The sequence below is a fragment of the Callorhinus ursinus genome, unplaced genomic scaffold (genome assembly GCF_003265705.2).
Source record: "Callorhinus ursinus isolate GAN/ISIS: 27379988/994484 unplaced genomic scaffold, GSC_fseal_2.0 scaffold12, whole genome shotgun sequence".
In the NCBI taxonomy this organism is placed as follows: Eukaryota; Metazoa; Chordata; class Mammalia; order Carnivora; family Otariidae; genus Callorhinus; species Callorhinus ursinus.
This window is the reverse complement of record NW_027397074.1, coordinates 1,029,356-1,042,527: the sequence shown is the minus strand read 5'-3', so window position 1 is coordinate 1,042,527 and position 13,172 is coordinate 1,029,356. Positions and strand designations below refer to the sequence as shown.

General features: G+C 44.5%; 1 protein-coding gene and 1 non-coding gene across 2 annotated transcripts in view; both read right to left on the bottom strand.

The window, feature by feature from the left end:
• The window catches only part of LAMB4 (laminin subunit beta 4), a 115,164-nt gene that overhangs the window by 29,235 nt on the left and 72,757 nt on the right, over window positions 1–13,172 (bottom strand). The window contains exons 18-23 of the mRNA XM_025872693.2: window positions 9,933–10,110; window positions 8,661–8,804; window positions 7,033–7,264; window positions 6,422–6,579; window positions 4,660–4,884; window positions 3,833–4,053 (exon numbers count right to left, since the gene is read on the bottom strand). Of these exons, the coding sequence (XP_025728478.2) occupies window positions 3,833–4,053; window positions 4,660–4,884; window positions 6,422–6,579; window positions 7,033–7,264; window positions 8,661–8,804; window positions 9,933–10,110 (1,158 nt within the window). The remainder of the gene's footprint in view (window positions 1–3,832; window positions 4,054–4,659; window positions 4,885–6,421; window positions 6,580–7,032; window positions 7,265–8,660; window positions 8,805–9,932; window positions 10,111–13,172) is intronic.
• Window positions 8,322–8,425, bottom strand: LOC112824773 (U6 spliceosomal RNA). The gene has a single exon (XR_003208520.1). It is a non-coding gene; the product is annotated as a U6 spliceosomal RNA (small nuclear RNA).

Genomic DNA, 13,172 nt, shown 5'->3' with positions numbered 1-13,172 from the left:
CCAAATATGCTTAAACTACAGCTCCATAAGTAGCTTGATTTATAAAATGACTGGATCTACGCAGCTTCTGCCCATCTTTGGCATTCCCATTAGCTTCTGCTCAAACATAAGGAGTTGTGGCAAGCAGGCTGTCTCTGAGGCCTGGCACACTGCTGGTTGTCCTTAACTGTTGGACAATCTCTTCTTCCATGGGTGCAGAGTCTGCTCCTTTGTAACTTGTTCCCGTTGTTCTGAGCCCTGTTGCACAAAACAGGCAGCCTCCCCCTTCCCTTGGACAGTCCCTCTCCCAACTAGAGATGACCATTCTCAATTTGCATTTGCTTCTTTTCTTTGGGCTGATCACCTCTAATTCCTTCAAGCCTTCATCATAGAATAGCGATGGTTCTACCCACTCTCCTGATTGTCTTCCTTCAGACACATACTAGTTTGTCAATATAATGTTTAAAAGGTGGTACTCAGAAATAAAAACAATGCTCCTACAGCTATCTGACCAGTACAGAGGACCATGGGACAGTGACTGGCCTGAACCCGAGCATGGCATTCCCACTAGTCCAGCCTGAACGGACACTGGGTCTTTGGCAGCCTGGCAACCACTGCTGGCTCACTGGAAACACACAGCGAAAATCCTCAGATGTTTTTCACACGAGCTGGTGCCAGGTTATTACTCCTACTCTGTATTGATGCAATGAATTTTAAAAACCCAGTTGCAAAACTTTCACTTTTATCCTGGTAACATTTCACATTCTTCTTTCCAGCCAACAGGACAGGCTGTCAGGATATCTTGTCTCTTGTTCTAGCTTTATCCCATGAACTTACAACTTTGCCGTATCTGCAAATGTGATAATATTTGGGAAGCATGTTTCTCCACCTCCATCTCAACTGTTGATGAAAATATTGGATGACACATTTGGGCCTCTCTGTAATAGTGCACCGGCCAACCGGCTGACACAGAGACACTTACCGGTAGTGGTTTAAATAGCTGGGAATCTAAATATCCACCTGTCTCTTCTATACTCCAATGAAAGTGTTTCCTGATTTCAAAGGGCAATCTTCCCCAAGGAATCCCCAATGGACCAGACCACCCCAAATGCCCTTGTCATCAGGGGGCTCTCTGGTTAAACCAATGCCATCTGACTGTTAGCTTCATAGGCTTCCCTTTGTCTCCATGACTGGACTGTGGTCTTTGTTGAGTCCTGCTACAAATATGCTTTGTCAGAGGTCTACCGGGCACCTGGGTGACTCAGTTGGTTAAACAGCCAACTCTTGATCTCAGCTCAGGTCTTGATCTCAGAGTTGTGAATTCAAGCCCAGTGTTTGGCTCCATACTGGGTGTGGAGCCTACTTAAAAAAAAAAAAAGAAGAAGAAGAAGAAGAAGAAGCTAACAGGTCTAAGAAGCATGCCAGACAGTGATGTCATGAACCTTAGGGGTTCCTCTTGAATTAGGAAGCCAAGCAGTCATGTGGAGATCTACCATTTGTTCCACGGTCGGTGGCAGCAGGTACGAGGAGTGGATGGGGGGATATAAGACAGGTATGGTCATCTAGTGCTCAGATACCATTCTCCAGTAAAAGGAACCAGTGCTCCGTAAAGAAATGGCTGATTCAGGGCGCCTGGGTGGCTCAGTTGGTTAAGTGTCTGACTCTTGATTTCGGCTCAGGTCATGATCTCAGCGTCATGGGATCAAGCCCTGCGTCAGGTTATATGCTGGGCGTGGAGCCTGCTTAAGATTCTCTCTCTCCCTCTCCCTCTGCCCTCCTCCCACTTCTCTCTCTCAAAAAAAAAAAAAAAAAGTAGGAAAGAAAAAGAAAATGGCTTTTCCTAGGATAGGGGCAGGAAATACACCAGATGAGCTTAGAGTATCTTGTCATGCAGAAAGTGCTTAAAAAAGCCCCCAAACCCAACAATAATGAGGTATTGAAACCCACTGAAATTGCTCCCAATGACCAAAGCTGGACTAACTTGAACAGCAAAATAAAGTAGTATCAGATTGTAACTTAAACTATAATATAAATACCCATGACTCCATATAGGTATTAAAAAGTGCTTAATAAATGAAGATATGGGGGACAACAGATAAATCTCCAGTGTGGAAGAATTCCAAATAATTTATGGAGCTACTCTGCCCTCAAGGAAGAAGTGTGAAACTCCTCACTCCTCAAGTGAAGACTGTGCATAGTGACTTTCTTCCAAGGAGCACAGTATGGAAAGAAGGAAAAAAAGTAACTTTACAAAACAGAACCAGGACAAACACTACCTCAGCCAGGTGATTGGGATTAGTGTCAACAGTGATAAGTCATGTAAATAGTGTGTAGCCTTGATATGATGTGATGAGAACAGTGCTTTCCCTCTGCGGGCTTCTTCCTCAAACCCATAGTCCAAGTCCAATCAGGAGAAAATGTCAGACAAATTTGAACAGGGGGACATTTTCCAAAATCCTCCTCAGAATTGTTAAATTCATCAAAAATAAGGGAAGTCTGAGAAACGTTACGACGAAGAAGAACCTAAAGAGACAAGATCATTAAACGTAAGGTGGTGTCCTGGATGGGGTCTTGTAACGGAAAAAGGACTATAGGTGAACAACTAAGGAAATCTGAAAAAATTATGGACATTAGTTAGTGATAATGTATCAATATTGGTTCATTAAATGTGACAAATCTACCATATTAATGTAAGCTGTTGAAAGCAGAGGAAGCTGGATGTGGGGCCCATCTTCTTTGTACTATTTTCACAACTTTTCTGGAAATCTATTCCAAAATACAAAATTTATTAAGGGAAAAAAGGGCGTGGTGAGTGTGCGTGTGTGTGTGTGTGTGTGTGTGTGTGTGTTGGAGCAGGAGGGTTGGAGAGAAAGAAAAAGAAAAAAAGGAGAAAGGAAAACACATTCAGTATATGAGAACTACCTTCAAAAGTTGACTTGCATAAGATTTGACCTTTGAATCAGTTGAATAGTGGAGCTGAAATTGGAGGTGAGCCATGCTTATTATTAGTAGTAGTTGGGAAAAGTCCAGTTTCTTAAATTAGCATTTTGATTCCAATTGAACCCTGGTCCCTGTGGCATGGACTGACTCTAAAATTTCTTGTCATTGTTTTACCCTTCCCTCCAATCTCTATTAACGTGGAAAGTACTTCAAAGAATATATTTACTAAGCCAAATACCCTGATCATGATATGAATAGATTTTTTTCCATATAGATGTTATTATATTCGTTTCAAAAATTCCATGCTCGTTATTTTATTGACTAAAAATCGCATGTGCAGTGAGGTAGCATTAATTGTATATTGTATATTTACACAATGCAGATTTGCTCCTAGTACACTACATTGCATCCTTTAGAAACCACTGATGCTGGTCTGGCAAGCAAAGGGACATCTTATTTTACCCATACGTAAAGTGATTGGCGAGCTGTAGGGAATGACAGCTCAGTTTCTGAAAATGGAACTGTGGGTTCTGCACGCATCCATTGATTTTCATTTTGGTTAATCATCAATTCTGGTTAATGATCAATTTCTTGGAGCTTCCCTGTGATCATACATATGGGATAGGGAAAGAGAAGTTGTCTCTGTTTCGCTGTGCATGAATTCTGACTTCCCCAGTCACAGAGAGGCTTGGAGAAAGCTGAAAGAGGCCAAACTTGACCTTGAGACCCTCGTTGTCTTTTTTAGTGCTTTTCATTCCTTACAAATGCAGACTCTATCCCTGTATAAGGCCAATCCTGTCCAAAAACACTAATTAACAACAGTACATAAAGAAGACATTATTTACAAATTTGGAAACCACGTCTCACCCTCCCTTCCCACTCTAGCGCCCTAGGTAAGCTCAGAGCATCTTACCTGGTCACAGTGGCCGCCGTGAGAGGTCTGGGGGTCACAGTCACATGGCTGGCATCCTCTGCTGGGGACCAGATTCCAGTATCCGTCTGCACAACGGTCACAGGCCCGGCCTGTGACATTGGGCAGACAAGGGCATGTGCCAGTGTCAGGGTCACAGAGGCAAGCTCCCCAACCAGGGGGACACTCAGCAGGATTCACCCCGGAAGGATGGCAGGAGCACCCTGGGATAATAGAGCCATTGCTACAGGTAAATTCAGGGATGACCCTGGCATTCCACAAACCACACAAACATTGTATGAATCACTTCTCCAAAGGGCTCAAGGAAGAGACACCTTATGATATTTCAGATTTATCAAAGAATCTAAGTAGGTTGAACCCATTCAACTCTTTCTGATCGCCTCACACAGCAATTTCATGTGGTTCTGCTGACTATGTTCTGAGAGCTCACGATTAGGATGACTGTAAACCTCACTTTTTCCACCTGCCACTCACAGTCTGAAAACAGTTTACTACGTTGACTTGAGTCAACGGAAATAGTTAAATATCTCCTAAAAATGAGCGGTTCACTCCTCCTCTTTTTTTTTTTTTTTTTTTTAGATCATAGACTCAACCCCTTGCCCTCTTCTGCATCAGTGGTTCCCCAATTGATACATTAAAGACACTGGATGAACTGGTCCCAGATCCCTGGAGATTGCCCTTAGTGGGTCAGAGGGATAGTCTAGGAATCGGCCTGTTAATATCCCAGCCCTGTCTGCAGGTGATCCCGGCACAGGCACCCAGGGCCTCGCTCTGCTGCCACGTTCCCCCCGGGGGCCCGGCAGACTTACTCCTGCAGGTCTGATTGACAGCCGATCCAAAGTAACCCGGTTTGCAGAACTGGCAGTGGGGCCCCTGCGTGTTGTGCAAACACTTCAGGCACTCGCCTGTCAGCTGGCTGCAGGACTCGGGGTCCATCACATCCGTGTTCTTGTTGCAGGCACAGGGCTGGCAAGACGCTCCCGAAATTCTGGGATTTCCGAAGAAACCCGCAGAGCATTCTCCACACTGCTTACCTGAACGGAGGGGAGAGGAAACAGGAAAGAGATGAGAAGTGTGTGTGTGTGTGTGTGTGTGTGTGTGTGTGTGTGTGTGTGTGTGTCTGTGTCTGTGTGTGTGTGTGTGTCTGTGTCTGTGTCTGTGTGTGTGTGTGTGTGTGTGTGTGTGGTAGGGGGGTGGGTGTTGGGGGATCAGGGAATGGAGACGGATACAGAGAATAATTAGGACCTTCAAGGGATAATGAGATGTCACACATTGGGGATGAAGAAGGAAAAATGTCTGAATTAAAACATTCAGTTTAATTTATTATCCAGTCAGGGAATACAATGATTATTCAGAACTAAAAAGCCCTTGGTGAGGAATGCATTCTAGTCCTTAAAAAAAACTACAGAGTGGTAGGCACAGGATTCTGGATCTTTCTATAACTGGGGTCACCCAAGTGTGCCTCGGGACCCAAAGCTGATCTCAGCCCCTGTTCTCTCTGGGGTACCTCCACCCTCACCTGGTTCTGGAGGTGAACCAGCAGCACCCTGAGATGGAAGTCTAGCAGTGAAGATGGTGATAGTGGTTTTCTCGATGTGCGCAGCCTGGAGGGTGTTTTTATTAAGCACTGTGTGGAGAAACCATTCCTTCACACCTCCACCTGCTACCCTTCCAACCACCGGGGAACTGTGGTCAGCTAGGCACCCAAACTGTGGGTCTACCCCCCACATTTCGGTTCATCCCATTTGGGAATGCTCTCGTCCGCCAATCATGGTCTCAGTTATTAAACACTGGTCAACCAAGCCAGAGTGGACATGGACAAGAAACTACATGGGAAGACGTCAGAATGAAGTAGAGACATAGGAAGCAAAAAAGAAAAAATTAGCCATGTCATTTATTATCATGGTGGTAACTATCGTTGAAGAAAATAGCAGCACCATATTTTCAAAATATGATTAAATCAAGTTGAATTCATGTTGTTTCCTTGTTTGCCTTATATTTTTACACTCATGCTTAAACTCTTCAAAATAACATTTTTGGTAGAGTGACAGACACAAATATCGAATTGACTTCTATGGTGTCTGTATGAGGCCCGAATCAGTGCTTCAAGACATTTGAAAAAATAAGTTGTATTTATTAAATATCAGTCAAATTGACTGGTTGGGATTATATAAAGAAAGCATTTGATTAAAATTTTATACTTTTTAATTGCTTATGTTATATGTTACATAAGACATATATTACTTAATCACCTATGTATCTTAGTTAACATGTGATGGTTTTACTTTAAATAAATTGTTTTGATTTGAACTCATTTGGTCAGTTAGTTTTCCAGAACTATTTAAAAACAGTTATAGCTCAGAGGAATGAGCTCCTCATTGTCATTGGTTTCTGAATCATTCAAATCCTTTGTTTGGTAAAGCAGCAAGGTACCAGATTGTGTCTTCTTACCATTAACTTCTATTCAGGACCACTCAATTGTTCAGAGCAGATAAATTATGAACATGGGATCATTTTTTAGATAGCATTATGGGATAGGAGCAAAAAGGCATCATGAACTAGACTGCGTACCTGCATAACCTTGAAGACAATTGCAGATCACATCTGAGCTCCACGGATGCTGATAACAGGAATGGGCAAAATACTGGCTACTTGAGGGAACATCTGGACATCGGCAAGGGCGGCAGGACCGTCCTGAAGGAGGATTCCCATAGTAACCATCGATGCATCTGGCAAGACAATTTCTTTTTACCAAATGTTCCCACGAAAAGCTCACATTAGCCAATGTGGATTTGCTATGCTTGAGGACAGTGCAACTCTCAAAACTCTGTATTTTAGAATGCTCACTTCTAAAGTGAAGTAATTTTTTGCTTTACATTGAAAGTCCCAAGGTGTGTAGTCATTAAACTCAATATAGTAGCAGTGAATTTACATGTCATATTTCAGGGACATAAAAAGCAAGGTGCCAGGCCAATAAATGCCTGTTTTTTATTTAATCAGACATGGTCTGGCTCATCACAAGATCTTGAAGGACACCAGGAATGACGCTCTCTCTTCCCCCCACCTCCCATAGCAATCATTCTACACTGAAATACCATTGAGTTTCTACCCAGTGGCCCTTCAGAGAGTGTTGTGACATCGGAACAAAAGAAACAAAATTAAACTGCATGTGGATTCTGTACCTTTCACAGTTTCTTCCAGTTGTAAAACCCCCGCAATTGAAACACGAGCCTGTCTCTGGATCACAAAGTTCGGCGAACCCATTACAAAGGCAAGGGCGGCAGCTGGGGAATCCAAAGTAGCCTTGCAGGCACCGGTCACAACGGCGGCCAGCCACCTCCCCCTGGCAGGAGCACTGTCCCGTTATTTGGTCACATACAGGGCTCTTTGAGCCTTGAGGATGACAGTGACATTCTAGACAAAGAAAGAGGAAATGCTGAGTGGGGGGCAAGTGGTGTGCTGGGGGAATGAGTGACGGTCCTGATTTTGTAGCAGCTGAACTTACTGTTGCATCCCGATCAGGTACATAAAGTGAGTCTGAGAACCTGGCATGCACTGAGTACCGGGTCAATGTTTGTCATACAATTCCCTGATTCACCCAATAAACAGTACGCTGTGAGCCATCGGGGCTTATAAGCATTGTTTATACACAGGACCTGAACAAGTAGCATGTTCTTAATGACTCGAACTTCTAATTAATCAAGTCAAACTTCAAGATTCTAAAAAAATATAAAAACCCCTCTCAGGGTGGTTGAGTTTTTCTTTTTCCTCAGTGAGATCACAGAGGCTCAATCCTTCTCTAGAAAATTGTTGAATCCTCGGAGCCAATCTTCCCTACACAAAGACAGGAGGTGGAAAACAGGCTTGCTCCTTTGTGTATACCCCTTTGTGAATCTCAAGCACTTCATTCTTTTGTTTTTTTTAAGAAAGGGACACAAAAATGATCATGGACCCGAGCACTGTGTGCTGGGTTGACAATGACCAGGAAAGCATGCCATCTCTCTGAATCATGACTAAAAAGATATGTTGTTCCTTTACCTGAAAGAATTAAGCTATCTGGAGATAACCACCAAAGACAGGTTTCTGTGGGGAACAGTATTTTCACTAATGGTTTACGGCGTGAACGGAGAACTATATCCCCTGAATACGGGAGTCATGGGACTGGGTTGCCACCGCGTAGGGACAAAGACCTGTCTAAGCCCATATTAACGTGCCGCTTACAAAATCAGTTCCGTGGCTGTTTGCCACCCCAGCATCAGAGAGGCCGATATCCAGGTGGCAGAGCTGTCCCCTTCTTTGACTTCTCAATCTCACTGTTCTTTTGGCCTGGCCAGCCCCTGGGTTTCTGTGCCAGATCATACAGCTGGGTTGGCACAGCCAACTCCTTTCCCAGGGTTCTCACATCCTCCCTGGACTGCCATCTCTTTGATACAGACTGCACACTCCCAGAAGCCCGGGCCGTGCTTTTACCATCACTCGTGACGCCTTCACAAATCTGTGTGTCCTCCTTGCACACGGGCCACGCTAATCTCTGTATCATTCCAATGTTAGGATATGTGCCGTCGAAGCGAGCACCATCACTCATGATTCCTAATGGCGCTCTGTATCCATTTGGTGCCCTCTGAACGGATCAATGAAATATGATAGAAAAATTTTCCCATACATTTTATCTACGTAGACAGACAGCCCGAGTCATGTCGTCAAATTCCCAGTCTCCTCCTCTTTGAAAGACCCACACTGATTTTCCTGCCTTTGAAACGCCAATGTTGTGACCATGCAGGTCTTCCCCCATCTGTTTTTTGCTACGTACGGTGACAGCCATGATGTCCCAAACCGTAGCTTCCTGGTGAGCACCTGTCACAGCAGCGCCCGGCCACGTGAGGCTTGCACTGGCACTGGCCCCCAAGTCGGCTACAGCTGGGCCCCCCCGAGCCCTGGGGGTGACACTTGCAGGCTGTGGAGAGCCAAAGAGGGCAGTTAGAGGTGAAGGAAGCGACAGAGAAGCACCTGGTCCTGTTGGGAGCTTTAGTTCACTTGCTTTTGTTTGGTACTTCTCTCATCCTCGATTCCTTCATCTGTGAAATGGGAAAAATATAGGATCTACCCCAGGGGATTATAAGGATTAAAGACAATAATGCCCGTGAAGTACTTAGAACTGTGTGGCAGGTAGTAAGTGCTCAATAAACATGACTTAATACACATAGCTTAACAATAAATGTTACTTAACAAGTTAATGAAAGGCTTAAAAGAAATTGTTTTAGTAATTAACTGCTCCAATATAATTAGCATTATTGATATTATTCCTTCAAATCCTGATGATCTATGTTGGTGCTGGACCATCCGTTTGATTTCCCTCCTTCTGTCTCTTTCATGGGGTTGTGGGCACCCTGAAGCCAGAGTCCTGCAGTGTAATGGGAGAAGCATTTGCCCAGAACTCAGGAACCCCGAGGTCTCACTGGAGTTGTCACTCTATAGCAGCGGTTCTCAACTGGGGGGAGACTTTGTAAACCCCTCCTCCTGGAACATATGACAAAGTTTGAAGACATTTTTGAATGTCACAACTGGAGGGAAGGTGCTACTGGTATTAGGTGGGCAGAGGGTAGAGATGCTGCTAAACCTCCTATAATGCACAGAATAGCCCCCCATGACGACTCCCCCGACAACAAAGCATTATTCAGCCCCAAATTTCAGAACGAGAAACACAGCCCTAAGGTTTAGTGAAATGGACAAGTTACCTAATGTGTTTGGACCCCAAGAGTCTCATTCACTGAATGAAAGTTTGAGGATGAAAGAAGTTGTTTAGAGTTCATTCTAGCCCTAAAATTCCAGGATTCCAAATAAGTATTTTAGGACCATTGTTCAGTATCCTAGCAGCCAAATGCTACTACAAGGCTCCTTTTTTATACACTTACTGTACTGTGTATTGGGATTCCAACACATCAACAGACTCTGTTGTATATCTAATCATTGGGAAATTGTCATTGACATTGATTGCTTGGAGTAGATGCTAAAATAAATTAAATCGATTCATTCACATTCTAAAAAGCTGTGCGTCGGTAGAGCCCACTGGGCCAATACTCACCTACTGCCCCGTTGTGTAGCCTGGCAGACATGCTGACTATCAGCCTTTCACACACACCGGGGAGCGCTTGAGGTCCCGTCTTTGAGGCAATTTCAACACAGTTGTGCAGCTGATATTCATCTAAATCCTGCTTGCTGCAGAAATTCTCCAATGAATTGATTTGGGGAATCAGACCAAGCTTTTGAAATAACGCAAAAAGAAGACCTAGGTTCATAACTGTCTCCTGTTCAAGATTCTAGTTGTATAAACAATTAGATCTATGAGAAAGTGCTTACAACGGAAGATTTTAGGATTTTCATTGTATTTAAGAAATCTTTAAATATTTACATTTATTGACTTGGGACAAAGAAAATAAGACTTTTTTTTACCATCCTTATTGTATTTTTAGCTAGCTCATAAATTTGTCTTAGATTTCAAAAACTTTTAACTAGGCTACTTGTGATAAATTCGGGAATTACGGCTTAGCGCATTCCATAGTATTATCGTGGAACTCTAAATCCACAGAACTCTCCTTTTAAACGTTTTGTCCTTTTCAATTCCATATGAACAGTAGTGTCCTACATCAAACTATCTGCCTCTTGGAGAGTCACAGTGTAGATAAACATACGAAAGGTCTGAGAAGTCCTGCAAGAAAGATATTTTTAGACTCAGTGCTTTCATGCTTATTTAACTACTTGGTCCTATATTCAAGTAACACTAACACCCCACAAACTCAGTATCTCACAGATGCATTCTGTGAATTGCCGGCTTAGAGTATACAGCTATTAGAGGGGCAGATGCATTGTTCTAAGCTTATTCTTGAGGAGGCATCATCTACAGTTTGACCCTATGCGAAGAAAAGCCATATGGTTATATTTCTTGAGAAGATTTTGCCTGTGTTATAAGCTATTACCACCTTAAATGTTTTTCAGTGGTGTGGCTGATGCAGTGGAGAACATGTTGGTATAAGAGAATCGATCACACCAAGTTGGTCAGCACTGAAATTAAGATTTAATTCAGCAGGTCAAGTTAAAAGAGAGAACCAGGGGGCCCAGATAAATCTCCCCTGGCCTTCTTGTTTTGTCCATACTGAACCTTGTTCCCATGGTCCTTTGCTTCGAGGACCCTTTCAACCACCCCTCCCCCCACGCCCATTCACACCCCTGGTCCTTCTCTCTTTGCCCTTTGACACGCCAGGGGTGGAATCTCAGCCCTGGATGCCCATTTCACAGTGTCTCCACGCCTCAAACCACTATCTTCATTCTCCCTGCATTCCCGGATGGACCACTCAATGCTCTTCCTACTCTGGCTTCACAGAGGAAATGGAGCCTCCCGCTTCCTGCCTCCCAGACTCCGAGCGCACAGGTACTACCCCTGTCCCTGGCTCGGCGCTTATGAAGAAGCGTCCCAGGGAAAGAGATGTCTGCCACTGTGCCTTCTGCCCTCGGGAAACTTCTCTGTGGATTATACTTTCTTTCTTTAATCTCTTCCTTTCAACTGGCATTTAAACGTGCTGAAATCTCTCCCATCCGTAAAATCACCTCCTTGATCTCATATATTCCTCCTGCCACTGCCCCCGTCTCTGCCCTTTGACTCCTTGATAGCCACATTTCTTGAAACATTGTTTCCTTGCTGTCCTCACGCCTCTTCCCGCATTTACTCTTCACGCCAATGCCGCACCTCTCCTTCCACCCATCCCTCAATGTTGGGGTCCTCGGGGTTCTCTCATCAGCCCCTCCCTTACTCCACACCCCCCTTCTAGGCGACCTTGACAATGCTGTGCCTTCAGTTACCGTCAGTATAGATTGCCGACGTCTCGACCTAGGTCTCCTGCCCACATCTCAGTTACGGGCTCCAGATCGGCACAGACAAGCTTACTGGTCATCCCACAGGCCCTGCAAACCAACACACCTGAAACCCGCTTTCCTCCCTGTGCCTGTTGGCAGGAGACAGTGTCAGCAGCTGCCAAGCTACTCAATGTAGAAGACTGAAGAAGGTCATCTTTGATACTTGCCCCTTTGCCATCAACACTGCCCACTGCCCCACACATCAAGTCAGTCACAAGCCTGGTCCATCTAAGCTCTCAAATGTGTCTAGGATGCATTCATCTTTCTTTGCCCCCCCCGTCCCTGCTCTAGTGGAGGCCATCCAGATCACCATGGTGGCAGCCCAACAGATGTCCCATCTTCCACTCTTTCCCCTTCCCCCATCAATTTTCTACCCTGTAGTCACAGTGATTCCTTAAAAGGCAGTTTGTTCAGCTAACCCCTCCTTCAAACCTTCAGTGGCTTCTTTCTCTTACCCCCGTGTCCCCCTGCCCCCCAACCTCCCGGCTCAGTGGTTCTCAATATGGGAGGTGCCATCCCCTAAGGGGCACTTTGGAATTCCAAGGGGTAGTTTTGGTTGTCATGGCCATCGGATGAGGTATGTTACTGGCTTTTAGCAGGTGCGGATCAGAAATCCCTGACGTTTTGACACAAAGGAAAATCAGCCCATGTTTCACCGAACATCCATGCAGGAGAAATCTTTGTTTATGATTATAAGGTCAGAAAGCCTTATTCTCTGTTCTAAAAACATGACTGCAACATGTTTGCAACACTCCTGCTTTCACGGCTGTCTCACACTGAGGGATTCTACACCTTGGAGCATGTCCCTGTCTCATGTGTCTGCGGCATATTCATGCCAGTGTGCATATTGAAGTACATAACGTTCCTCTATAAATCACTTTCCTTTTATGTCTCTTTGTATTCGCACACTACATTGACATTCTTTGGAAGGTATGTATGAAGGTAGGCTATAATGCCCATGAATTGCATTTCAAATCAGTAAAGAGTGTTGGAAAACATTTGCAATAAAAAGAGGAGGTTGAGTCGGGTGATGCTGAGGATCACTGCTTGAGGCACCCCGAGCTTTTCTGTTCAGTGACCTGCCATGGCTTCCAGTAGCTCTCAGACCACGCTGCCATTTCCCGTGTAACTGTCTGCCTCCCCCCTTTAGAGAGGAAGCCCCGGCATGTCGATGCTTGTCTCATTCACACCTGTGCCTACCACAGTGTCTAATTCACAGTAGCTACTTCATAAATATTTGCTCAATGAAGACGTATACACACCTGTCTAGTGTGGTCTTTCAAGTTGATACCAAAATGACTGCGTTCCCCAAACACAGACTGAGTGAAGAGAGATACAGAAGGAAGCCGGACAGGCTAGGGTTGGGGATGAAGGCAGTCAACCAGGGGTTCGTTATCTATAGTTACTTGTCTGA